We start from the raw sequence: 26,657 nt of genomic DNA on the forward strand, positions 1-26,657 counted from the left end.
CTAAAACCTAAACATCATGCCAATAACAGCCCTGGAGTAGATTTTTAAGCTTTAGCATTATAGTTTGCAAACCAAACCTAGCTCACCTAACAGTAAGGGAGAAATATGTTCAATTATGTATGGTTTTAATGTAAAATTCTTACTTTACCAAAGCAAGATAGCTTGGAGTTTTACATGAAATAATACTTGGTACCTGTCTTCTGGGCATCTATTGGATGTGGAGCCTTAGCTATTTAGACCTTTAAAGGATTTAAATGTCTTATTAAAGCCTGTGTCTTGCCTTTTAATGAGTCTTTTGGCCTACACTATTTCATTTAATGCCTGTATCTAGCCCTAAATAAAGAATCTTTCTTGGTTTTCTAGGTGTTTTACAGCAAATCCTATTTACTTGTACAAGTTTTGCCTACCAAGTGAAGTCCATAACATGACAAACCTTAGGTAATCTTAAACAAAAAGACTTCTGATGAAGTCATGGTATAGTCAGTATGTGGCTGGGGAAGCAGCTGGACGTGCCGGAGCGCTCCCATGTATGTCTTGGGAGCAGGGCCTGCTTTGCCCCCAGCACAGGAGGGCTCCAACCCTGCAATGCTGCACTTGGCTTCCTTGTGTCTTTCTGCACTAATGACTAGGGATGAGATAGATCTAAGTCACTTGGATAATATGGCTTCAGCAGCTAATGCTTTTTAAAAGCTAAAGCAAAAGAGAAGATGTTTTCTCATTTTAGGCATCTCAGATTGAATACACAGCTGATCTATCTATTCTATTCTTTGTATTCAGTGAGGTACCTCATAGCTCAAAAGTACACAGCTCTAAGTCCTTAAAAAATGAATGCTATAAAAAGAAGCTTGATTACTCTGTGCAGCTCATTTGCATTACATTGTGTATGCTGAAAGACTTAACACCATAATAATCAAGGAATACATTCATTGTACATCCACAGAGAATGAAAATATAAGCTCTCTATTTTTACTATAGAACCAGCAGCATGTAGAACTTAAGCGTAGCCATCCTTTAATAACTTGACTTTTCTTATTTGCAAGATTATACTTGTTCTTAGTGATGCAGCTTCCTAGTTTCTTCCCCCATATTACCCTCTTCTTCCCAAGTTCTAAATTAAGGTTCCCAAAGGCTTCAGCATGCATAGCAATCCAGACAGTTATAGTTTAGGCCCTTGTTAGTAGCAGAAAAAGCCAGTCAGGAGGAAAAGGGTATTAAGAATCTGGAGGAACAGACAAGCTCAGCTCTGGACTTGTAATCTAACTCTCCACCAATTTTGCATGCAGACTCTAAAGCGCCATGCAAAGGAAAACCCAAGACCCCCCAAAACAGCCACTACGAGCAGCCAAGGCACTTTGTATCACTCATTTTATTCACATGTACAAGTTGACACTACACTAATAAATATAGACAATACAGAAGCATTAAAAACAAATACTGTTTAAAAACTTACTTTAAAAAACACATATTGCTTCAAGCTTAGATGGTATTTTCCTGTTGTTTTTAAAGTGAATTCAGTGCTAACAAGAGCTGAGGCAGCTTCCCACTCACTTGTACCCCTAATTTATAGGGGCTACTGTCAAGGTGTTGAGTCAGGCTCTATATATGGCTTTGCTGCTGAGTGCACTAACTGAGCTGGAAAATAAACTGACAGGTTTACCACACATAAGGCCCTCAGATTGCTAGCATTTGGTCCTTATCACAGTAAGAAAAACAAAGAGAGGCCTTTATCATTCAGTGGCACTGCATTATACCATAAAAAAAAAAAAGCCAAAGCCAGATACACTTCCATACATGTTAAAAAATTGATTAAATTGTGCATTGGCCACCTGGATAAAATTCTTACCAGAAATTCATGTTTCAGTTTTGTTAAGTTTGGCTGTAAATTCAGCTATCACCTGGACTATCTCAGTTTCCAGTGGAAAAAGTCAGTAGTCTATAGTTGCAAAGATGTGACAGCAGTGACTGAACAGGCATGCTACTGTAGCTCACAGGGACATTCTTACGCAGTTTTCATTGTAACATTTCACATTGTAAACACTAGTTGTCACAACACTACAGTTAAAATTTCAGCATTACACAATCTAAAATGTCTTGTTTCACTTAGCTAAGTACTTTCAGAAATAAAAAGAAATAAGCAGTTATTTAAATGAAGACTTGGGACAACTGAGTATTTACTGTGTTCTTACAAACAGTTGTACGTCTACAACAGGAGTGAGAAGTGTTCATTACTTGGCTGAAATCAAGAGTCCATGCAAGACAAAGTTCAGAACTTCCTTACTTGATTGGGTGACATTCTCTAGGTTTTCCATTTTTAGTGAGTCCAACTTGATGCAAAACAGCCATCTCCTATAAGAATCTATGCAATATAGTTAAAGCTTTTACACTTGAAGAGTTTTGCTTTCCAAGTCAATTGGCTTGTCATTTATTAATGTCAAAACATTAAAATAACAGTTTTCCAGACTTCAGTCTGGCACATGCCAAATATTTTGCATGTACAACTCTGCAGTATCAGAACTACACTATTTCACATTGTCTAGCAAACCTACTAGCCTTTTTAAGCCAAACAACACCCAAATACAGGAAGGCTACCTGACTTGTAGAATGATTTATCCCTCACTTCAGGCATTATATTCTGTAAACCAGGACAGTACCAACATAGCACCCAGGATCGGTTTCAGCTACAAACCATTTGAAAAAGCATGACTGAGACTCACTTGACCTGATTAGTGTCACTACTGTCTTCTAGCAGATGGTTTTGATGGGGACAGTTCTTGACCCAACAAGGATAAGAACTAGATCCTCAGTACACAGCAGCCTTGGTGCTGGTGAAGATTCTTACACCCTGTAGGAAGACCCTGAACAAGCCTGGTTTTACACGTTTTAAGTTTGATACCTGGTATCCAAGGCAGAAGACATTTAAACCTTCTATAATTACTGGAAAGACCAGCATCTGATGGGAGGTCCATCTTATCCAAAAATGGGGACTTGAGGCAGGCACATAGTCATCTCAGTTCCTCCATTCTCAGTGGGAAGAAAGAACCATAGAAGCTGTCTTCGAAAGCATGGCAAGATGAGCTCTGCCCCACACAGTCAAGGAAGTTGTTTAATGTGACAGAATGCACCTCCTGTTACACAGAGCTTGCAAAGCCTGTGGGCAACTGGAACAGATAGTTTTTATTGAATAAGGCTATTAAACACCACTGAGTAAGTGCTTTGATACCGTTGTTCAAAGTTAGGGTGCATTTCTGACTTGAGACAGCAGCAGAAGCAACTTAAGCATATTTAAAGCAGCTATTTAAAGAGGAAAACAAAGCATAAAAGGAAAATAAAGGAATCTCATATGGAATAAAGACATCTTCTGGAATAGTTTGCCTCAGTTTTGCTCACTGTTCTGCAGTTTTAGGAAGTTTTAGCCTGTGGTTTACTTAAGAGTTGGAATACAGTAGTTTTTGCTGTATAAAAAACATACTTAATCATACTTTGCAATCCCAGACTTAAAAGCCATAAGATCAGGTAGATTTGAACAAGAGTTGTCTGTATTTTTATAACTTTATGCTTAAAAGGCAAGTAAAAAAATCAGGTTATAATTTCATTGATTCTAGCACTTTAATAAGATTAAAATCGGGAGTAATGAAACCTGTACTGATGGAATGCCATTAACACTAGGAGGCAGCAGTGCTTAGTCCCTTTGTGAGATTACTTTCTTTCAATAACACTTAAAATGAAACTTTACACTAAGCATGTAGCTATGTGCTGCACTAGGAGTTCAAGAGTCCTGCTTACTCACAGGTTGTGGGATGAAGCTAATACTAGCAGAGGCATCTGCTACAGAAGTGCAAGTGTGCTTCCTTTGAGAAGGTGTTCAGTCTGCAAAACACAAGCTGCAAGACAGTTAAACTGAGGAAACCAACACATGTGACTAACACACAACACATCTGAACAAAACTTTAAGCTCACAACTACAGCAGTCATCTTCCTAAAGCTTAGTTATCCAACTGAAAACAAAATAACTTACAGCACCTTGAGGAGAAAAGCGCCCACTGAGGATATCACAAACAATGACTGTCTTGCTATGTAGAAGTAGGACCTATGAAGTGAGTGTTCAAAGTCCACTGTATGTTCCTTTCTCTCACCCCTATAGCAAGGGGTTCCACCCCAATTTTGAGAGGCAGAAAGCTGCTCAGGACTTCATCTGCAAGTCTTATCCACACAATTCCCAAGTTTAAAACCTCTAACAGTATACTTGTACAATGCCACCAAATGGAATGCATATTGCACTCTGGTCCCCACTGAGTATAATAGCTACTCTTAAGAGTTAAAAATAAACTTCACTAGACAGGAGCAAGCCTTCTCTTTCAACAAGCACATTTACATGATTAAGCATAGAGTAAGCATGACCATGAGCTTAATACAGTGGTACAACTTCATACTGGTAGAACAAGCAACTGCTTATTGAGTAGCAGCTAGCAGATCATGATTGTCTACATCCATTATTTGGTACAACAGGCACAGCAACAGCAAAACAATCCTGTAGCTGTTTCTTACCCTGAAAATTAGTAGTTTATTCTAATGACCTTAGAAACAGCAGTAAGAGTCAGCAGATCCACTAATCAAACAAGGTTTTTCTGAAAGTTTCTATGTACAGACAACACTTAGTATTTGCCTGCCTAAAGCATGTACATTTATTAGTGCTGTTTACCAGACCCACTGGCTTTCCTGTTACCTGTCTCAATATACTTATTTTGGTAGAAGTAATAAATCAAATAGTACTATAAATGCAAAGGCACCTCCATCACACCTTTCAAGTCTTTCCCCAGCACCACCTCCCTGCAACCTGAACTTTTAAAATAAGGGACAATAGATTATTTGTAACCAAGATCAAAAGAGTGTTTGACTCCCTGTATGCTAAAGTTCCCCCTTCCACCCCAAAACAAGTCAACTGAAGCATTAGAAAAATTCCCAAAAAGGGAAATTGTTTAAAAGTTTGGGTAGCTCTGTCTAAAAGCCTCTTCAAATACTATGGCTCCAACAATGCACCCCACTGTGAGGTAGGTAGCCAAGATAAAAACATCATAGCAAATACTTTAACAGCTGGAAACTCCCTATAAAAACCTTGCATAAGTAGTTTGGTTCCTTGCACCAGTGTCCTGATATGCGTAACTTCTTTTGAAGATACCCAAGTGAATCCAGATTCACAGAGCTCTTGCTGAGTAGCATCTCATGTACTCTGTCATCCAAGGGTTATCTGGAGGGGAGGGCTTTATTCGCCAGGCTTTCTCTGCTTCTGCTGATCGTACCCGCCTCTGAGAGAGCTTCCTTTTCTCCACTTGTCTCCTGTTCTTTGCTCGGAGAGCAGATTCATGAATCTAGAAGACCAGAGTTAGTATTACAGCAGGAAAACAGCCTCAGAACACCCCCAGGGAAGCTGGGGATGACTTTGTATTTGTCCCAGTTCCCATCACAAATTAACAGGGGTTGCTAGCGAGATTATATTCTCTTCTGTAATTTATACCTAACAGGAGTACAGAATTTTATTGAAAATACCTCCAATTCTGTTCTGCATTATCTTTCCCACTTCACACTATTAAACAATTCCAAAATTCTTGAATGTTTCTCGGTCTTACTCTTGCATATTCTAAAAACCTCAAGTTCCCTATTTCTACCATTTTAATTTCTTAAACATCCCTCAATATACCCAAAGCATCCCTTAAAACCTAAGCTAAAATAGTAAAACCAATCCCGAGACACTGAAGAACATAATTTTGACAACATGCTGCAGGCACACCTACATACATGTTTATATTAATCATATTTCCTCCAAATTTAAGAGCCAGCTTCTATGCTTGCTTGCTTCCATCTCCAGATTTAAAACTATGTCCCATCTCAATTAGAAGAATGTAAAAACTTTCAAACATTAAAGAAAGGGGACCTAGCTGAGGGAGTAAGCAGTCACTTCCCACTAAAGAAGCATCTTAGCAATAAAACATTACATAACTGGAAGTGTATCAGAAATGCCCAGAAAGGAAAAGACTTAAGCTTCAAACCCCTTCCAAAAGAGTCCATCAGAAGTCAGCTCTATCTTATAGATCAAGAACACCATTCACCTTCATCCTCAGATATCTCAGGTCATAGGCTCAGACTCTACATTAATGATAAAGACAAGATGCTGGCAGGGATATAGTAATGGCTATGTTTTACCAGACTAGGAGAACTACAGAAAAGAAAGAAATGGACCTGCTGCAACACTCCAACTGTAGTGTTTCTTGCTAAGCCAGGAAACATACCCCACCATAGCAGAATCCTGGTGCTGTCCATGACCATATGAGTTTTATCTGTGCTATTTTGCTAATTTATCAACCCTGCAATCCATCACCCATCTCATAGACCATTCTGCTGTCAGCAAGAAGTTCCCTGCTAGTGACCTGCTGAAGCAGGCTGCTAGGCAGACATTTCAGCAGCAAAGCATTTGTTCCTTCTCAGTGAGGCTCCTATTCCTCATAAGTGCCCCAGCACAAGTCACTCTTTCACAGCACATGTTCTACCCCAGTGTGCATATACCTGCCTGCGGTGGGATGCCTGGTGCTAACTGCCTGCTGCTGCTTTTCTCTTGTGTTCCTGAAGTTCAGAATGCAGAAATACATTTATAACAGCCAGTTTTGCTGGTAGCACTGTAACAGCCAGAAACAAGATAGCCAAGATTTAATCAGAACTTGCCAGTATTAGTCAAACATGGGAAGTTTCAAAACCAAGTTAAGAGCTGTCTGATTCAGACATGTTGAACCTTTTCAGGTTCGTTATTATAATTTTTAATTTATTTATAATTTATTGCTAGAATTTCCAGGCACTCAGAGGCATCCCTGAGAAGTTTTACCTCAATATTAGACATGTGTTTTATCCATGCACTAAGTACTCACCACCCTTTAACAAAACAGAAGCTTTTACTTACTTCATTTGCTGAAGCAGAAGCACAAACATTGTGAGTTTTCTGGCTTCCAGTATCTGTCTGTCTTTCTCCCCACCCATACAGAGCAAATGGATGTTTATTCTCCTTTGGTGCATCTGTCTTTTGAGGGCTTTTGGCTGATCTTCGATCATTCCGACTGGACAAGGCACTTTGACTTGGACGTCTTCCTGGACGGCTGGTTTTGTCTGCTTCTTTTACAGAAGGGTGTTCTACAGTTTTTTCTTGCTCTTCCTTCTGCTGCTTTTCTTTATCTTCTCTTTCTTTCTCTAAAGAAAGACAAAGTTTATGCTTTTAGCTCCTAATAACAACATATTAAGGTATGACTTGCACAGCCTCTCAATATATCATCGAAACTGCTGGGTTTAGAATTGAAGAAGTCATTACTTCCTTAGCAACAGATGTATACCTTGCTTAAATGGCTTCACCCTTTCTTTAGTGACTACAATATTTCTAAGCCCATCCCTCTGTACATCAGCTTTCACATATTCAAACATGCCTTTCACTAGCAAGGCCACAGATAACCAACAGCTCCAGGCTGTATTTCAGAACTGTTTCCAGTGATCTTCAGTCTTCACTATCTCATCCTTCCATCTTTCAGACAGCGAACATACGGACTGCTGAATGCCATGGAGATGCTGCCAGCCAGCCAGAGATGAAGCCTGATAAGAGCATGTGCAATATTAAAGTCCTCTATTATAAGCTTCCACTGAAAGAAAAAAAGTGATTTGTTTTCAAGTACCTTGATTATACGTACATCTTGATTGTAGTTTTCTGCTTATGGAGGAGAGGGGATATGAAGCAAAGACTTACAAAGTGGTAGACATCACCCATGCTATCTGTTCTGTGATGCGTGTTTTACATTTAAAGTACCACACTCCACAGGCAATGCTCCCCAAAGCTTATTTCCCCCATACACATGCTTTTTAAACTTTCCATAACAAGGGTCCAGCATTTGTCCTCCAGGCATTGGGTAAGCAGTTTGTGATGAAAAAATTTAAAGTCTGTATCATTGTCTCAGCTTTGCAGACACAGACCAACATTAAAGGCTGAATTAAGATTATATAAGACATTAATTAATAAAAATACAGGGAAACAAGATCCAATCTTCTTGCATTATAGAGCTAGGGCTATGGAGGAACTAGTTTTCCTGTTTGTGGTGCCTCACAGCAGTTCTTGACATTTCCTTACTACTTACATTCAAAAATCTGTGTCTTAGACTTCAGATGAAGGAAGCCAGTATTTGGTATAGCACTGCAATAGTTCATAAATCTAAGAGAGAGGCTGGTAAGAAAGTCATGCCTTACAGTAAAGTTGCTTTGAACAAGTCTGATTTATGACATCAGTAAATATAATCAAGTGAACAACCATGGAGAAAAGTTGACTAGAAAAGGAGGACCAAAGATTTTACCACCTTTGAGATGCATAAGGTCTACAAACTGGTAACAAGAGGTCTTGAACTAGTCTCTTACTACTAGTCCAAACTAATTATCTTAATGAGCTGGATGGAGGGGATCAAGTGCACCCTCAGTAAGTTTGCAGATGACACCAAGTTAGGTGGGAGTGTTGATCTGCTGAAGGATAGGAAGACTCTACAGGGGGATCTGGACAGGCTGGATTGATGGGTTGCGGCCAGGTTCAACAAGGCTCAGTGCCAGGTCCTGCACTTGGGTCACAACAGCCCCATGCAACATCGCAGGCTTCGGGAAGAGTAGCTGCAAAGCTGTACAGAGAAAAATGACCTGGGGGTGCTGGTCAACAGCCAGCTGAACATGAGCAGTTTGTGCTCAGGTGGCCAAGAAGGCCAACGGCATCCTGCCTTGTATCAGCAGTAGTGTGGCAGCAGGGCCAGTGATGTGATCCTCCCCCTGTACTGGGCACTGTTGAGGCCACACCTTGAATCCTGTGTTCAGTTCTGGGCCCCTCACTACAAGACAGGCATAAAGGTACTGGAGCTGGTCCAGAAATGGGCAACAAAGCTGGTGAAGGGTCCAGAGCAGAAGTCTGTCGAGGAACAGCTGAGGGAACCGGGGGTGTTTAGTCTGGAGATAAGGAGGTTCAGGAGAGACCTTACCAGTCTCTAGAACTACCTGAAAGGAGGTGGTAGTGAGGTGAGGGTCAGCCTCTTCTCTCAAGTAACAAGTGATAGGACAAGAGGAAATGGCCTCAAGTTGCCCCAGAGGCAGTTTAGGTTGAATATTAGGAAAAATTCCTTCACCAAAAGGATTATCAAGGAAAGAGAACAGGCTGCCCAGGGAAGTGGTGGGGTCACCATCGCTGCAGCTATTAAAAATGTGTAGATGTGGCACTTAAAGATGTTGTTTAATGGTGGACTTGTCAATGCCAGGCTAATGGTTGGACTTGATCTTAAAGATCTTTTCCAACCTAAATGATTTGATTCTGTAATTTTAATCAATATAGCACTTACAGCATGCTGGGAAATACAACTTTGGAAAAAATACACAGAACCCTGGTTTAGTTCTCCATCCTGCTAATCTTCAACAGTGGTGTTGACAAGCTGGAGGTGTATGGTAGACATTGAGCATGACCCCTAAGCATTGTGGGCAGCAGCAGACATCGATCTGAAATCTGTGTGACTTTTAGGCCAGTGATACCTTTTATTACCCTAACAGCATAGCAGTCCACTAGGAAGGGTTCCCCCTCAAGTGTCCACCTTTGCACATTAAATGCTGTCTTCTGTTAGACACACACAGTGACACATTGAAACTCTGCTGACAAACATGCTGAATTTGGAAGTCTTCTGCCATACCATCTATTTCTGGTTGTGCTGGGACCAGCTGCAAGCTACCTCTGTTCCAAGTCTCAGCATAATTCAGCCACCACCAGGATACACTGGTACATACAGAGGGAATTTCTCCACTGACAGGAGTTCATCTAAGGCTTGCTTACATACCAGGAGGTTGATCACAAACCACTGTTACAAGCTTTACCTAAGGGTCTTCACTGAAAGCAGAAGGTCCTGCCAATACCGTGACAAAATAGCAATCATTCTTACGAACTGCTTTTCGTGCTTGTAGGGTAAAGACATGAAGATTTGCCACATGCCCCAGCATGCCCATTAGGCAAGCCTCAGGCTCCCTCTCACTAGCCCTAAGTCTTGCCAATACATCCTCTACTTGCTGCCAGCCAGTACAGGGGCCCTGGTGCTGGGCCCTGTTCAGGCTAGCCTAGACACACAGGTCTTCCAAGCTGTGCAGGTGCGGCATTCAACTACAGATGATACTGCAGTACATCTGAGTATTTGGGTGAGAGTAGTGAGCAATGTGAAAGTGTTTAGAGCTGTATGTTAAGAGTTCACTTAACTGTCCCCACAACCAAGAACAGCAGTCAAGGCCAAAGGAGTGACAGAGTGAGAACAAAAAACAGCCAGAAGAATTTCGTGTATCCCAGTATTGGGTGCACATAGTTTCAGTCATTATAGCCAAGGCTGGATAAAAAGTAAGCAGCAGTGACCTCAGTGTGGTAAAAGACCTGCTCTGCATAGTGTGCTGTAAGCTCTGGGACACACAGCTTCACCTCTAACAAGGCAGCTCACATTCATTACAGGCAGCACAGACCTATCCCTTTACAAAATACTATCCACACAGCTCTACCCTGCCCACTCCTAATAAGGGACTGCTAGGTCCATTATCAGAAGGAAGCACTGTTTTGAGAAAATAAAACACTGCAGGGGGACATACTGCTGCCAGTTCTGAAACAGGAGTGCTTTCATTTTGGGAAGCTGTTCCATCCTCTGTTCAAGAGAAAAACAGCATCTTCCTTCTCTGCAAAGAAGGATGGAGCAACATGGAGATCATGAGAAGCAGAGGTGGCATTTAGAGACTTAAAAGATACAGGGAAGTGGGGACTCTGCAATTGCATGGAAACTCCAGCTTTAAGATACTATTTCAAGGCAGCAGCCATGCCTGGGTGATGCTGCTCACTAGGATATATAGTTCCAGCTGGTACAGAAATGACTGAGCCTGCTTGTCCCAAAATAGCAATAAAAGCATATGGATAAATGGCATGCAGAGTCCTGTGCACAGTTTTACAGTAAATGCTGTATGCCAGAGCATACTATAGCATCTTATGAGCAGCTGCTATTAGAGAAGGTATTTCAATTAATTCACTCCTACATTTATACAGAACTCGGTGAAGGCACAAGGCAGGTATCTGTAACAGTTGAGCCTTTTATTTAAAACTAGTTTATATCCAAGCCATTTTGTTAGGCACTCGTCTTCACAGGAAGGTAGAAAAGCAGCAGCTGATAGCAAGGAAGGAGTTAGACCCAGCTGCTCAGGGAACCCAAACACCAGCAACACCTGGCTATGTCCCCCTTCCCATGCAGTGTGCCAGCTCCAGCAGACACAGGAAACCCAGAACTGATTGGCAGCAGCATTAGACGGGAGTGGGAAAAAGCTAGGAACATTTAAAACTGCATCATGGATGCTAAGCAGAGCACACTGGACAGGAGGGGATTAAGTGCTCAGCAGGCAGAACAAGGCCGCCAGGCCCACCCAGTATGGCTGTTGAAAGCTCCTGCCCAGAAGGGGTCATTTAAACCCCACTGCATTGCCCACTTCACAGAGGAGCTCCCCTCCAGGGCTAAAGCAGGAAAAGCTCCAGTGGAGCTTCCCTCCCTCCCACAGTACTGCTTGCCCTATGGGGCAGACAGGACTCCCATGTCAAAGGCCCTGCTGACTTACTAGAAGTATCAACAACCTTCTGATTAGACCCACAGGTCTAATCTGTACTGAAGTAATATACTTCAATATTACTTCAATAGAGAAGTTTGCTCATCGCACTCAGGAGAAGCACTTTGTGCTTAAATTGCCATGGGCAGAACTCAGAGCTTCCTGCTTTAGTACACCACCTTTCTCCAAACACAGCAGGTCTCTAAGGCCTCTTGAAGAGGGCATATACTCCCTTGTGGGTATGAACAGCTGGGTAGAAAGTAGTTACTACAGCTGAAAGAATTCAACATCATTGTTTCAAGAAATCTTATATGAAGCAGTATTGGAGCTACCAACCACGCAGCAGCTCAGTGCTGATTATAGATTCACACAAACTTCACCTGCAACAGAGTTTAGAAAATAATGACTTGTTTCCAATCAAAAAAATTGGAGCAACTTTGAATCACAGTACTCTAAACCCCTAAGCTGACACTATTGTCCTTTCCTGCACCACAAACTACTCCTCCCCATGTTCTTGGGCCAGCAAATACACCTGCAACATAGTGGCAGGCAAGATGAGGGAACAAGTTTGAAACTGGATCTTCTGCAGAGTTGCACTAATACAGATCAGTCACTTTCCAGCTACTGTGTGGCAATTGCTTTGACAGCAGCTTGTCACTACTGCCATTTAAGACCACTGCACAAACATGGTGAAGGCAAATGACAATAGGGCTGAAAGATGCCTTCATCCAGCATGCGTGTGCAGTGGCATCATTTCACAAGCAACAGGTCTGACAGCAGCACAGCTGCCAAGAGCTCCTGTCTTTCACTTACTGGCCCACCGAGCTGTGTTGACAGTTTTGAGGATTTGTCAACTAGACCAGTTGATTTAGGTCAAGATTTTGCTGGATTGTATTTAAAGCACATCTGTGCCTGGGCATGTTCTACAGAACAATTGCTGCAAGTGAAGAGCCAGAAGGAATTAACCCAAATTTGCCACCAAGCACACCTTAAGATCACTCAGTTACAGCTTACAAGTACCATGGCAAAATGCATTTGTCCTATGTAGTATCTCAGATGTTCACACTGGTTGTACTTTAGATGAATGCCACTAAATCTTAAAGGCATGCTGTACAAACTGCTTTACAAACACTCACAGGCTCATCTTCATAAGGGAAAAGTAACCATGGCCACACACCATTACAAATTGGCTTTATCACACATACTAGGCAACATGAATGCTGGCCAAATACTCTTGTCCACAAGCATTATCAGTACTACTCTGCCAGAAATCAGGTTCCCCACAGAACAGAGGGAAGCAGCAGTAGCCAGGTAACAACCAGAATGCTGCAGCATGTGGGTGGATCTCAGATTCAGAAGACAAAAGATGTCATCAACATGAGCACACTCAGCTACCCCCACAGCACTTGGGTATAATTAAGTTCCTCCAGAAAAGGCGGCTGAATAATAGAAGATTCAAAGTGGTAGTCTCCATGTTATCTCCTCCACAGGTTTTAATTAGCCAGCCACAATGCAAAGGAAACATCCTTACAATTGTTCAACACTAAGTCACTTGCCTATACATTAGCATATACCCTAATGTACAATAACTTTCCACTAAATCCTGATGCCTAAGCAGAGCTGCTTTTGGTCCTTTTGCTAAGGACTTAGTAAAGCCCTTGAATACTTGGAGAGCTTAAAAAAAATGTTTATCGTAAGCCACCTAGCAAAGAAATAAATGTTAGGCACAGATTTTTCTCCCATTAGAAGTGTAAAATAGCAAGGACCTAATAGAACATTAGGCATTCCCTTCCAGCAGCCATGGCAATGGTGCATCAGCTACAAAGCCACAATCATCCAAAATCCCATAGCTTAACATGCTACAGTCCCTTGGCCACTGATACTGTAATGAGGATACAGCGGTGGATGCACTGGATAGTGGCACACATCACTGATGACAAAGTGCCTGCATGAGCAGCATATCCACAGCTATCAAGCTTTCACTCACTGCCAAAACCAGCCCAACCAAAACCAGGCTACCAGTAACAGCAGCCAGACCTGCAGGTGCCCTGGCAGCCAGCAGATGTGTGCACCCCAACATGGGGCTGGCACCACAGAAACACCCAGCCATGAGGAGGGCAGCTCACTGCAAAACCTCATAGTCAGCATGCTCTGAGACACCAGGCCTTTTCAATAGATTACTTCAGCAAAGCTAAGCTTTTGTATAACACGGAATCCTTAAGGATTATGAACACAGTTTAGTCTTGAGTATCAGAATATAGACTATTCTCATAAACTCAGGCCCCAAGGGACATTGAAGCAGATTAATCTCCCCACTCCAAACAACTAAACTAACCAGAAAAACCATCCAGGCAGCGTGAGGCTTAACTGAACAATTCTCCAGGACTTTCCTTGCTACAGTACAACAGATACATAGAGGATTCAAAAGGCATTGCAAAAGACCAATCAATGGCTGCCAGATAAAGTTGTCTTTCCTTATAGGTAAGAGATAATATGCTATAGGATACAAACCCCACCAACCTAGGAAGCTTGACAGTGTCATTACCTGTCTACCCCCTGCATAGGTAATTCTTGAGATACCAAAAGGTAAGATATGCTAGAAGAGAGCAAGACATCAGCAGCTCTGCAGCTGCTCAGGCCTACAAAGTTGTCTGCACCAAGCTGCAAACCCAAGGCCAAACCTCAGGCAGAACTGAGAACCAAGTGTTCAGCTGAAACAGACTATGTGCGCACATCCAGGAAAGCAGCCGTGCTAAGTGCCCGCCACTGGCAAACAGTCCAACTTGCCGCTGCTTTTGCCAGAGAAACAGCTTATATAATTGCAGAAATGCTCCGCTCCCATGGCAACAGTTTACATCAGTGGCTGTGACTCAGGATGAGTTACCACCGCTTGGCTCTTTAAAGAAACACCTCCGATGCCGCAGCTACGGCTTCTCCGCAGGCCTAGAGCAAAGATCCCATTAAAAGCATCCCCTTCAGTCTCTTCCGTCGGAACAGCCACCGGTGCTGTCCCGATGTGCCTCCGAGCCCTGCCCGGCTTCCTCCACACCTCATTTGGAAGGTACCAAGCTGTACCCCCCAGATGTATGACACAACCCGTGCTGCGCTGGCCCTGCCGCACCACCGTCCTCCCCCGGACCCGGCCCTGCGGACATCCACGGGCCGGCAGGGCCAGCCGCGGACAGCGGGGCCGCGGCGCGGTCACCCCGGGATGGGGGAGCAGCAGCCCCGCCGCGGCAGGGCGGCCGGAGCCATCTTTGACGTGCCTCGCTGAGGCCGATCAGGACCCGCCTGGCTCCGGCGACGGGCAGCGCTGCTCCGCAGCACACAGACACACACAGACACACACTCACCGCCATTACCCCGCTCCCGACCGGGACTGCCCCGTCCCGCCTCGCTCGGTGCAGGTGGTGCCGCCGCCGCCTCCTCCTCCTGCGCGGCCGCGGGGCTGCTGGCGACCGGCGGCGAGGGGGACCCGGCAGTGCTGCTACCGCCGCCGCTCCCACTGTCGTCCTCCCAGCCGTCCCACAGCCAGGGCCGGTGCGCCTGCTCCAGGAGGCGGCGGCTGAGCCGGTAACGCAGCAGCTCCAGGTAGCAAGCGCCGCAGGACTCCCACTTGGGCTCCTTGAAGCGCTTCATGTACTCCGTCTTTACGCGCCGCGCCGGCACCACCATGGCGGAGCCGAGAGCAGGGGAAACGGGAACGACCGAACCCGCCCCCTCCCGCTGCAACGTTTAAATCCAAACAGCGGCGCCAGGCCCCGCCTCGCCAGCCCCACGCCAATCGCTGCGCGCAGCGCCCCCCGCAACTAGCCCCGCCCCGCGCGCCGTGTGACGAAGGCTCGGCTCGGCTCGGCTCGGCTCGACTCGACTCGGCTCGGCTCGGCTAGGCCAGGCTCGGCTCGGCTAGGCCCAGCTAGGCTCGGCTCAGCTAGGCTAGGCTAGGCTAGGCTAGGCTAAACATGAACTCAACTAGACTAGAACAGAGCAGAGCAGTACATTATAACAGAATAGATTTAGGCGTAAGCGCTGCAGCCTTGCCAACCCTCTGGCCATATCTGAGAAGCATGACCCAGACCAGGCACAGTCTCACAGAAGCAGGCCCCACGTTCTGCCCTGGCACACTGAGGATCACCTTGCACACGCAGCAGCCCCCGTCACCCACACTACTGCCTCCTGCGCCAGGGTGAGCCATGGCCAGGCCACGGCGGGGTACAGGACCCCAGATTTCAAACTCTGTGCCCTGCTACTGCCAGGGGACATCTAATACTGGAGGGTCCATGCCATGTGCCAGAATTCATGCATTTGCAACAACAGTTCCTTTTCTGTGCAGCAACACCGCAGGGGGGATTGCTGATTTAAGCTCTGCTCCTACAAGACAAAAAGATGGGTAGCAGCAAGGGGCCTGCTGAAAGGAGATGAAGACAGCTGCAACAACAGGGACCTTTCCCTGTTTTGCATTAATCTGCTTTAAAAACCCATCTCCAGTGAATGCCAGAACAGGATTTGCCTAATCCAGCCCCGTGTTAGGCAGCTGCAGTCACTTGGGAAATGAAGTGCTTTGGAGGTGAATGCAGAAAATAGGGCAGCCTCTGCGGCTGGCCTTCCTCTTCCAGCCTGGCTGCACTCAGACACAGCACGGCTGATCACCATGTCCCTGCCAAGCGCCTGCACCCTGTGGCCCCTGAGCCATTTCTGGATATTCCCTTCTCTCTGACTCCGTATTTAAGGCATCACACTCAAGAAATACGAGTGTCCTGGGGAGCGTTGCTGCGATGCCATGGCCTCACACCACCTCTGAATGAGCATGACCCTCTCATCCAGCCCCAACCCTTGGGCTGAGGGGTCACAAACGCTGCATTTTGGGTAGCCACAAGCCTGATTTCCACCCCACCGTGCACAGGGCTTGGTTCTCCTGCCGCCCCTTCGGCCACTGCTTCAACACACGGGGGCACTGATGGATTTCCAGAAGCAGCTCCAGGAAGCTGCTGCTTCTTTTCCAATAAGGAGGCAAACAGTTTCTCTTCCTTGCCCTGTGCCTCCCCTAACCTGCACAAGTGAAAAAGTGCGAGCTGACACGGATTCCTAGGATGGAAAACACTTGCCCAGCTGCCCAGTGTAACAAAATGGATTTAATGTGAGGGGATGGTGGCGGTACACAGCACCTCTGCCTGTACAGTACATTGATACGCTACCATAAGCACATGGACTTAGTTTAACTGGTTTGCTCAGATCAAGCAGAATATAGCTGTAAGTTTTTACATGGACAGGTTGACGCTTTGCAATGTTGTGTGTGCATTCTCTCCTCCTCTAGGCTACTCTAGGATCTCAGGAATTCCCATCAGGCCTTGGCTTTTGTGTAATGAGTTGGGTGTTGGAACGTCCCTAGACCCTATCAGAAACTCCTGTTGCCTGGCCAAGGTGGGAAGTGGCAGCAGGAATAATCAGTCATCCCCTGGCAGCCTTGGAACAATCCTCACCTCGGTCATAGCCTGAGTGGAGCAGTACCACTGTAACTACCAGCTCAGATTGTGTCCAGGAGGGAAATTTGCTGATGACTAAAGCCAACAACCTTGCGACCCTACAAACAGTGGTGCTAAGCGAGCCCTCCGAGCAGTCCTGAAGCTCAGTGGGCTGAGACCAGGATCTCCCCCTGAGTGGGGCACCTCTCAGAGCTCATGAAATCTCAATTTTGCAAAGTCCAGAGAACCATTCCCAAAAGCTGGTCATGGGGCCTAGGCTGAAGACTCCCCACTCCTCAAGCCTCAACCCAATCCAATGCTGAGATATTGGAAGTGAATATTGCACTGAACTCCAGGGGAATTTTTAACTGGAATACCTTTATGCATAAATATATATACATATATATATATATATGTGTCTCTGCATGTGTGTGTAAAATGATTTAGCTAACCTACTGCAGTTATAGCATGAATGTCATTATCTCAGATCTCTACTAAAAGTCGCTGTTGTGACTGCAGTACATCCTATTGGCTCACTTTTTAGATGTCAAATCAGTCAGTGATGGACTGCTACTCCATCTTGTGTTCCACCTTAAACTGCAAATATCCTTAGACAGCTGCTAGACATTGCGATCCACCTTAAAACTGCAGTCTGCTGCTGGGTCAAAAAACCCCATATGGGAGGAACTGGTCCTTTTACAACATCATATTAAGACCACCTTTTGCAACATCATATTAAGACCACCTTTTGCTGATGTCCTTTGAATCCCAATGGATTACACATGCAACCCTACAGACCAAGCCTGGGACCAAGATTGGACCTAGTCACACCTAAGCTCCATCAGAGGTTTAGAAAGCAAGGGGGTCTACTCTGAACCTTCTGACTCAGTGGGAGCATCTCCTTTACCCTTTTGCATCTTCAGTCTCTGTATAAATAATTCTAAATCAATTCTAACTCGATTTTCCTTTGTATGTTTCATCCATGCAGTAATAGAATGAACCTTTGCCATCAAACTTTGTTAAATTCGCTTTTATAAATTCACATTAAAACTACTTTTGCTAATAGCTTTGATGGTGATTCTTTAAGTGTCCCTAAACCACTTGTTCAGAACACCCCATAGTGCCTTGGTGTAAACGAGAATACAGCTGTGTTCATAAACCTGTTAAGCCCCATTTTGAAACCAGTTAGAGCTTCTTCAGCTTCCTTCGACCCTGTTGGCTGCTCTCAGGGACAGGCGGTGATGGAGCTACAAGGGAGCAGAGCCTGGGCAGTGCATCTACCGGGAAGACAGGCACAGAAATAGCACTGCTGACATGCCTGCCGTCACACAACAGCTCCAAAAATGAGCAAGGAGCTCCTTCTGAGTGCGCCTTCTCGCCATGCTGTGCCATACAGGGTGCCCTGTCCCAGGGAGACGTGCAGGAGCCTTGCTGATGTGCTTTGCTAGAAGAAAACCAGGCAGATGCAGTGGTTTTCCCTGCCTCAGTGCTATTCCAGAAAATACATTTGGGAGCTGTTGCGCTCATTCATTATCCCCACTGAGGGCTCCAGTGGCAGATGGGTTGTCCCTGCTGCCTTCTCCCATTGCCCTTAGTGGTACCCCTGTGGTCCCACTGCAGTCTCACCATGCCCTGCTGTAACTGAGGGTGTTTCTTGAAAAATGGCAGGGGACAATTGGTATAAAACCACCCATAACTGAAGGCAGCACTGGAGAGGTCTGTGGCAGTAGTGCTGGCTAGAGAGGAGAGCAGGCTATTCCCCAGTTCACTGGGACTCTGATTTCTTACTCTGATATTCTGCTCAGTCCATACGAGCAGCTGACATTAATGGATGGGCAAGCTCTGGGGTCTGCAGCATTTGCTTTCCTTCTAGAAAATGTTATTTTGTACAAAATGTGAATTTGAGCCGACCTGCACAGTTTTAGATTGGCAGTTGTGTCTATGAAAAGGCTGCTGCTTTTCCCAGTTATCATTTTAGAGCAACAATCATTTATGGCTTTTCCTTCCCACAGAACTTCTGTCCCCAGATTGGGAAGATGCAGCTGTATCAGAGGTACACCGATACTCTCTGATTGCTTCCCTTCCTGACAGAGAAGAAAGGGTTTACCTTTTGCAGGGCCAAACTTATCCTGTCATGCCCATAAACCTACTGCCCATCACTAACCTGCTTCTCAGCCATCACATACGAAATGCCAGAATGACAAACACCAGATCCTGGTGCGCAGTCTCTCAGTTCCCATTTTCTCCATTTTTCCCTAAACTCTACACTCTCCAGAGCAGGCATCTGCTCTTCATACCAGCCTGCAAGGTATCAGCACTACGTGAATAACGTAGTATTATAGTAGCTGTCTCCGCACCTCCTCTCCACTGTACTGCACTGGATTTATGGCCTTTATCCCTTGCTGGCATGAAAATGAGTGCCCAGCCAGCCATGTGCTACAAGGTAAGCTGCACCTTCACAGTCCAGCTCCAGTTTCTCCTTTGCAGAGCAGCCCCATCCTACAGTTTGCCCATACATCCCACGGTTCCTGGTGGATTGGCAGCAGCGCTAGGTTTGGAAAATAACTGGGGACCATTTGTATAAAAAGACCTGTAACAGAAGCATGCAGAGACACCCAGCAGCGATGAGGTTGAAAATCACATGCTACCTCAGGCGGATGCACGCAGCAGTGGTGCCTGTTGGCTCCACACAGCCTGCCACGATCAGTCTTACAGTACAACAACTACGAAGAAACAGGAGCCAATGTCCCTCCAGCCCAGCCACCAGCCCAATCCAGCTCCAGAGACATCCAACAGCTCTAGGGGAAGATGCTGAGACTGTCCTGGAAGGACAACTCCTCCCTTACCCCTCCAGCTACAGCCAAGTAGCTCCGCATGTGCCAGACAAGAATCATTCCCTGGCCTCTGGATGTTCTCAGCGTAGCTGTATAAACATTGTTATTTTTTTAATCCTAGTGAGTTTTGGCTTCACTACCTCATGGCAGAGACTTCCAGAGGCTGAGAGTAGCAGTTATTAAATGATTCCTGAATGAGGAACTACAATATTTACGTGGTTGATGTTAACACTTGAACTTCCTCCCTTGCATGTATTGCTGGGGTTTCCCGTTCATTAAAAAACGAAATAAAGACACCATTCAAACCATAACACTGAAATTCTAAACAAGCTTTTTCCTTTTTAAGCACTTTTCCCCTGAGGAGGTCAGTTATGCCTCTTAATCCTTATTATTGCTCTCCTACAGGTAGCAAGCCAGGTGGTCAGGTAGGTTGAGACTTTCAAACCAGATCCATGACAGGTGACTGATCAATGCCAAACCCCAGGAGTCCCAATCTCCTCTACTACCTCCTTTTGAATGGGAGCACCAGATCCTCTCTCTAGGGAGGACAGCAGCCTGGCCAGGGAAATGTTCTGATTTCTGACAGAAATAAGAGCAAAGTCATAGCAAAGAGATTGCCTGATTTGTATGCAAAAGGTGGCAGGTAATGAAAAATGACCACTGATGTCGTTCTGCATATTGTGGTCACAGAAACATGTAGTTTACAGAAGGTTCTGTCTTGCGGTCTTTTGCCGTTGCCCCTGTCTCTGGCTCCGGGCAATGAGGGGGAACAGCGGACAGCTTATGTGTAGCAGGAGTGTAAAATTACATGTCAACACATCTTTCAGATTGGCAGACTGGCTTCCAGCCGAAGCAGGAGCTGTCATGATCTGAGATTGGGCTGCTGAGCTATTGCCTGGGTAAAGTCTGGAGGAGAGAGAAAACAGGGAAAAGAAATAAGCTGTTTCTCATAGACAACCATGGGTTTAAAGTATTTGACAGTATAAAACCCAAACCAGCGAGAGTATTTGCCAGGCAGGGCAAAAACACAGGCTCCCTAGACCTGTGAAACTCCACCTTCACCTAGATCAGGGAAACTCTGCCAAATACTAGGGGTAGCTGTCCCGATCGCTTCACAAAACAAGCCATTGCTCTGTTAATAGAAGCCTGGTTAATCCCTCAGACGCGGGTTCTTTGGTTTCACGGGCTATTATCCCTTTTAGGTCTGCACCAGCTGCCCACAGGGTAACAGTGTCATGGAAGAAGGATCAGAAGAGCCAGTTCAAATGCTCTGGGGACCAGGTTAGCCAGTGGTAGTGGAAAGGTCCCCCAGAAATCCTGATGCTGTTATCCAGAGCTCTGGGAAATTCACTTTTGGCCAGCATGGGCTGCAGGGGAAGCCCTGCAGCCCCCCTTCCAGCAGCTCTGAGCACTGATCCTGCTACTTGTGCAAATCTCACCTTTTTCTCAGAGCCCTTGAAGCTTTTTACCACTATAGCTCCGAGTGGCTGTGTCCCCAAGCACCCACAGCAGCAACCTCAGCTGCTCCTCTGAGCCTTGGTGAAGGTCCACGCTTTCCATCCACCTTTCTAGGAGTGCTTGTCAAGGCACTGCCCTCAGTAACACATTTACAGGTGCCTACTCAGCCTGATAAAAAGCCAGGTTTACATGCCAGCCGAGGAAGAGGCAGGTGAATCACAACAGATTCCTCACCTGCCCTTTTTATCTCCTGCTTGAGCAGCCTCAGGATGAGCCAAGGCAGGAGGCAGCCTGCGTGCACCCATTCAGGGAGAGGGAGGTGCTGGAGAAGTGTCTGAGCCCACACGATTTCCCCCAACCTTATCTTGAGTTCATAATGCTGCACAAAGCTATTCTCTGCTCATACCCCCTCCCCTCTAGAGCTCTGGGACAGCAATCCAGCTGCTAATAGGGATAACTTTTACTGGTGTTCCCCTTCATATTCCTTTTTCAATCCCATGCATGCTTTTCTCTCCTGTTTTCGCTCCTGTATCACAGCACAGCACCCAAGAGCCTGGTACAGCATTTGCCACAAGCAAAGGAATACAAGTCTCCGTCATGGGCTGGCTGCCTCTGAGAACCAACCTGTCATGGGGAGAACACAAATGCATTGGGGGGAAAACGGAGGCACCTGTGCTGAAACCTGCTCCCCATCTCCCAGCAGTGAGGAGGTGCTGCTGGAATGATCAGTGCTTCAGATCGTCCCCGTGGCCTCTAGGTCATGGGGACAGAAGCTTTTCCTGTGGCTTCAGGCTGTTGTTTGCAGCATAGGAACCCGCATGCCTCACCATTCCCTATGTGCAAACCTGGGACCTGCCTGTCATGGGGCCCAGTGCCACTCCTGAATCTAGCACCAGCCTGTGCAGCGATGGGCTTTGGTTTCCCAGGGAGTAAACTGGGGGGTAATAAGAAATGAATTGTGGAAAATAATTTACTGCTTGAAAAAACACCACAGAATTTGCAATGAGGGGGCTAAGGAGCAGGCCACGCTCAAGTGCATGTTCCTGAATGTGATTTTAAACACTAGAAGTTAGTGTCAGCTCAATGCTGACTCTCGGCTGATTTCACTGTCAGCCTGGGAAATCAGCATAACCTAATCTCATTGTTCCTCCTCCTGGAAACCATAGGTCTTCAACACAAAATAAACCTCATCCCAACATAAACTCTGTTTATGGACCTCTGCTGACACAACTGCATGCTCTGAGATCATCCACTGAAGGTGCCACAGCCATCTACCTTCCTTGTGAAGCATCTCCAGCACCAGTTCGAGTGCTAAAAGCTCTTCCCCAGCCCACCTAAAGAAGCAGCTCCAAAGGACTTCTTGGCTCCAGCTGAGGATGGGGGGTGAGGAGGGCATCACAGCGGGGCAGGGGGCAGGAGGGGGGCTATGCAGGGAGCCCCCCGAGGAGGGGTTCCCTGCCCCATCTGGTGCCCAGCAGTGTGCAGGAGTCCCAGCCTCTTGATGGAGCAGTGCTGTGCCCTGCCAAGGTTCAGTCCCAGGTAACAGGATCAAGGCTCAGCTGCTGAGCTGAGCTCCTAAATTGCTTCCAAAATTGCCCAGGAGCAGCAGAAGGAAACTGGGAAATGGTGGGGAAGGCAAAGGCAGCCTTGTGAACAAAAAGCGTAGGCTGGGGGCAGGCTGATGGCTCCCCCTTCCCTCCCTGCTGTTATCTTGGCTTGTTCTCACTGCTGCCTGTTTGGAAAGAGTGCTGGCTTAGAGGACAAGCAGTTGGGCCTCATCCTCTCTTGCCCTTCTCCTGGAAGCCGCCGCTTTCGCTGCCTCTTTAAGGCAGGATAGAGAGGACCTCATGAGGAGCCTTCCTATGGGGAATGTGATGGAGCGTGCAGTCTGGACATCGGGAACAGCATCCCTAATATGGCCTCGGCTGTGCTGACTGGCTGGGGGCTCCCGAGGGAGGAATAAAGCCCCTTATAAAAGCACCCAGGTCCTCCCACGTAGGCAAACCTCGCTGGGCTTTAGCAGAGCTGGAGCAAGGCTTGCTTGATATGGGAATTTCGCCTGCCTTTTGGAGGTTATCCAGGCTTTCTTGAGTTTCACATGGCGCGAGGCAGTGGCCTGGGCTGTGTGTGACCTGGTGGGTGCCAGCAGAGAAAGTCTCTTTTCAAGCAGCACGTGGCTCCTGCCAGTGTCGCTCTATGGAGGAAAACTGATGGCACCCCTGTGCTGTGCTGTGGGCACCCTGCCTTGCTCCCTGCTCCTGGCCACTGCGGCGGCAGCACACACTTCCAAGGGTGCAGACCAGTGTTACCGCGCCAGTTCCCACCTTGTTGCTCCCTTCCATGGCAGGACCTGCAGCAGCTCAGCTTTGTTTTGCCTTCTCAATCTGCCCAGGTGCCCGCTCTTGTGCTACACTGATCACCTCATCCCATCCGCATCCCAAGCAGCCTCCTTGGCTGCGGGAGCTGTGCGTGGGAACCCCCTGCCCTGCAGTGCTGGCTGGGAATGGACCCTATCCATGCTGTGGTTGCATTGTGTTCAGGACACAGCATCTCTCTACCGCCTCTTTTGTGGTGGGAGGTGGCAGCGCCGATGGGGCCAGGAGTGGGTCATGTGTGAGCTGGGGTGGCTGATGCAACCAGCTCCAGCTGTTTTCTACAGCACAGACGTGGCAGACACACAGAGGAACACGTGCAAGGTATCTGCTGGGATGTCCACCCCAAAAGTAGCACCACCAACCCACATGGCTGACATGAACAAGTGGCAGAAAGGACAGTGCTTTTTGTAACGAGTCTTCCCTGTCACCATTAGGATCAAAAAGATGGAAGGGAAGGGAAGGGAAGGGAAGGGAAGGGAAGGGAAGGGAAGGGAAGGGAAGGGAAGGGAAGGGAAGGGAAGGGAAGGGAAGGGAAGGGAAGGGAAGGGAAGGGAAGGGAAAGGAAGGGAAAGGAAGGGAAAGGAAAGGAAGGGAAAGGAAGGGAAAGGAAGGGAAAGGAAGGGAAAGGAAGGGAAAGGAAGGGAAAGGAAGGGAAAGGGGGCAGGGAGAGGAGAGGAGAGGAAAGGAAATGAAAACATGTTACTCATTTAGACAGTGAGTCCCTGCCTTGCTCAGAAAAACAAACTCATCAGCTGCTGACCACCACAGCAGCAGGAGTGAGAGCACCACAAACGTGCTGGCGGTCATGCTGCAGGTCCCATTCAGAACAGGGCAGTGGGGAGTAAATGCAGCCCCCCTGAAACAGTGCTTCAGAGGGGAGCTAGCTGGGGCAGTCGCGCTGTAAAAAACCACAAAGGGTCTTGAACAAAATGTCACCCCCATGAAGGCATTTTCTCAGGTCTCACAGAGGAGTGCCAGGATGCATATGCATGGAAGGCATGGTACACCTTTAAATGGACATAATATGTGCCATTGGCGGGGGGGGATCTATTTTTAACCCCTTGGAGTGTGCAGATGTGCAAACCCCATGTGTGCGGGTGTTTGCAGCTAGCGAGAGGCTTGATCAGAGGTTTGGCTATTGCACTGGGAAACGCCAGTGTAGTCAGGGCTCATTTAGCCTCCACTGAGAAGGGTGATTAAAATCTCACCGTGCACCTGCCTTTGGCTCAGTAGCAACCCCAGCTAGAGCCTGAGCACTCACATAAATACTAAGTGCTACTGACTGGACCCCAGCTTCGCAGTTCTGTTTTCAGGAAGGACCAAGCTGGGTCCAGGTTCCTCACCTCAGCATCCCACCTGGCTCTGCTGGTGGGATGGAGCCATTTGCGGTGCTGCCATGAGGCAAAGCAAAGCAAAGCAAAGCAAAGCAAAGCAAAGCACGACAAGGAAGCCTGGGGAGGGTGAGACACAAGCTGGTGGATCATGGCTGTCAGTGGGACAGTGCTGTGGCAGAGGCTCAGCCCGTCTGTCAGCACTGCAGAGAAGCCAGCGGGGCTGGACACCAGCCATGCTGGCCTGTGGTCTGACACTGCTCTGTTCCCCACCACCCCTTCTGCATGGGGTGACATGCAACCTGGCCTCCTCCATTCCTTAATTAAACCACCAGCCTACCTCAGCACAGGGTTTGTCTGCAGCTCTTTGTGCTGCCCAGGAATTTGTAGAACCTCCCATTGCGTCTTCAGGGATTCCTCATTACCTCCTGGAGGAATACCGAGCTGTTCAGCAGAACACAGCACTGATTTAAACCACAGAAAAGCAAACACCACAGCCATTTCCTCGGGTCTCTCCAGATTAAATGTTGAATACGTTTGTCCTCAGGCACCTGTCTCACCCCTCTAGTGCTCTCTATCCTAAAATACTCCAGCAAAGCAAGGACAGTCACCAATAAGGCCAGCTGCTCTCCAACAGCAGCTACGGACCCTGCAGCATCCTTACGAAACGGATACCTCAAATCTGCCGCCACACAGGTTTTGGTTCACAGAGGACGGGGGGTAAGCACAACCTGTGCCCAGCGGGAAAAGCCCTGGTTTGAAGCACCGCTTCCCCCACAGGCACCGGAAATATCTTGGGAACAGTTTTGACAAATGGATGCCCTTGGAAAAACCTGTGCACCACTTGTGAGCAGCGGCCCTGGAAAGTGCTGACATCTGCGTATATTGTGCGTAATGGATTACCTACTCGGCACAGGAAACCTGTTGGCTCTGAAGAGCGGCAGTAGTTAGGCTGACTTTCATCTCCCCTGCTTGTTGGTGTGAATCCAGCCCGAGCCACCCATGAATCAGACCTCTCCCTGCATGCCCCACCATGGTGGCACAGAGAACAGAAGGTAGCTGGGCCCCCTTGTTCCCAGGGCCTCCGTGCAAAACAAACCATCAATGTCCAGAAACACACCCTAAGTGTCAGCTTCAAGTGCATGTGGAGGGTTGTGTGCTGGTCTCCCTTCCAATGGGACCAAGGGTGCTGCAGGTGGGCTGGTTTTGGAGCAGTGAAGGAATTGGCTGTGCAGCTTTCCAGCTCCTTTGCCAGTACCAACCGCTCCCCTGGATCAGGGGTGATGGACAAGGTGAGGGAACTGGGGGGATACAGAACTAAAGAAGCTGCACTGAGCCAAGCTCACTGAAGATGCTCAATACCAGCGATGTGCTCACTTAGGAGAAACACTGGTGTTATCCATGAGCAAACCTGAGCCATGCATTTTGCTAACAGCAGCTTTACTCCTGGGAGAGGAAATCAGGAGTCTGGGACTCTGGGTTGTGCTGCTGGCACTCCCACAGCTGTATGGTCATCCCTGCTATCCTCATGATCCTGATCCC

General features: G+C 46.9%; 1 protein-coding gene across 11 annotated transcripts; it reads right to left on the reverse strand.

Moving 5' to 3' along the window:
- Positions 1 to 1,356: 1,356 nt before the first annotated feature.
- CCSAP (centriole, cilia and spindle associated protein) lies at positions 1,357 to 15,374 on the reverse strand. Of its 11 annotated transcripts, none has more exons than XR_013956562.1 (5): positions 15,009 to 15,374; positions 6,947 to 7,230; positions 5,113 to 5,366; positions 3,788 to 3,867; positions 3,109 to 3,158 (listed from the first exon to the last, which is right to left on the reverse strand). XR_013956562.1 is itself a non-coding variant. In XM_080615018.1 (4 exons), exons 1-3 carry the CDS (start codon positions 15,328 to 15,330, stop codon positions 3,810 to 3,812), a joined length of 678 nt encoding a protein of 225 aa, XP_080471144.1. In that variant the 5' UTR covers positions 15,331 to 15,374; the 3' UTR covers positions 1,357 to 3,158; positions 3,788 to 3,809. The 11 variants fall into 11 exon arrangements, 5 of the variants coding, with proteins under 5 accessions (XP_080471144.1, XP_080471141.1, XP_080471143.1 ...); XR_013956563.1 differs by having other exon boundaries at positions 3,147 to 3,158; positions 3,788 to 3,881; positions 5,177 to 5,366; XR_013956560.1 differs by adding an exon at positions 1,357 to 2,356 and having other exon boundaries at positions 2,894 to 5,366.
- Positions 15,375 to 26,657: the final 11,283 nt, after the last annotated feature.

This window comes from Psittacula echo (genome assembly GCF_963264785.1).
Source record: "Psittacula echo genome assembly, chromosome: 4".
Lineage (NCBI taxonomy): Eukaryota > Metazoa > Chordata > Aves > Psittaciformes > Psittacidae > Psittacula > Psittacula echo.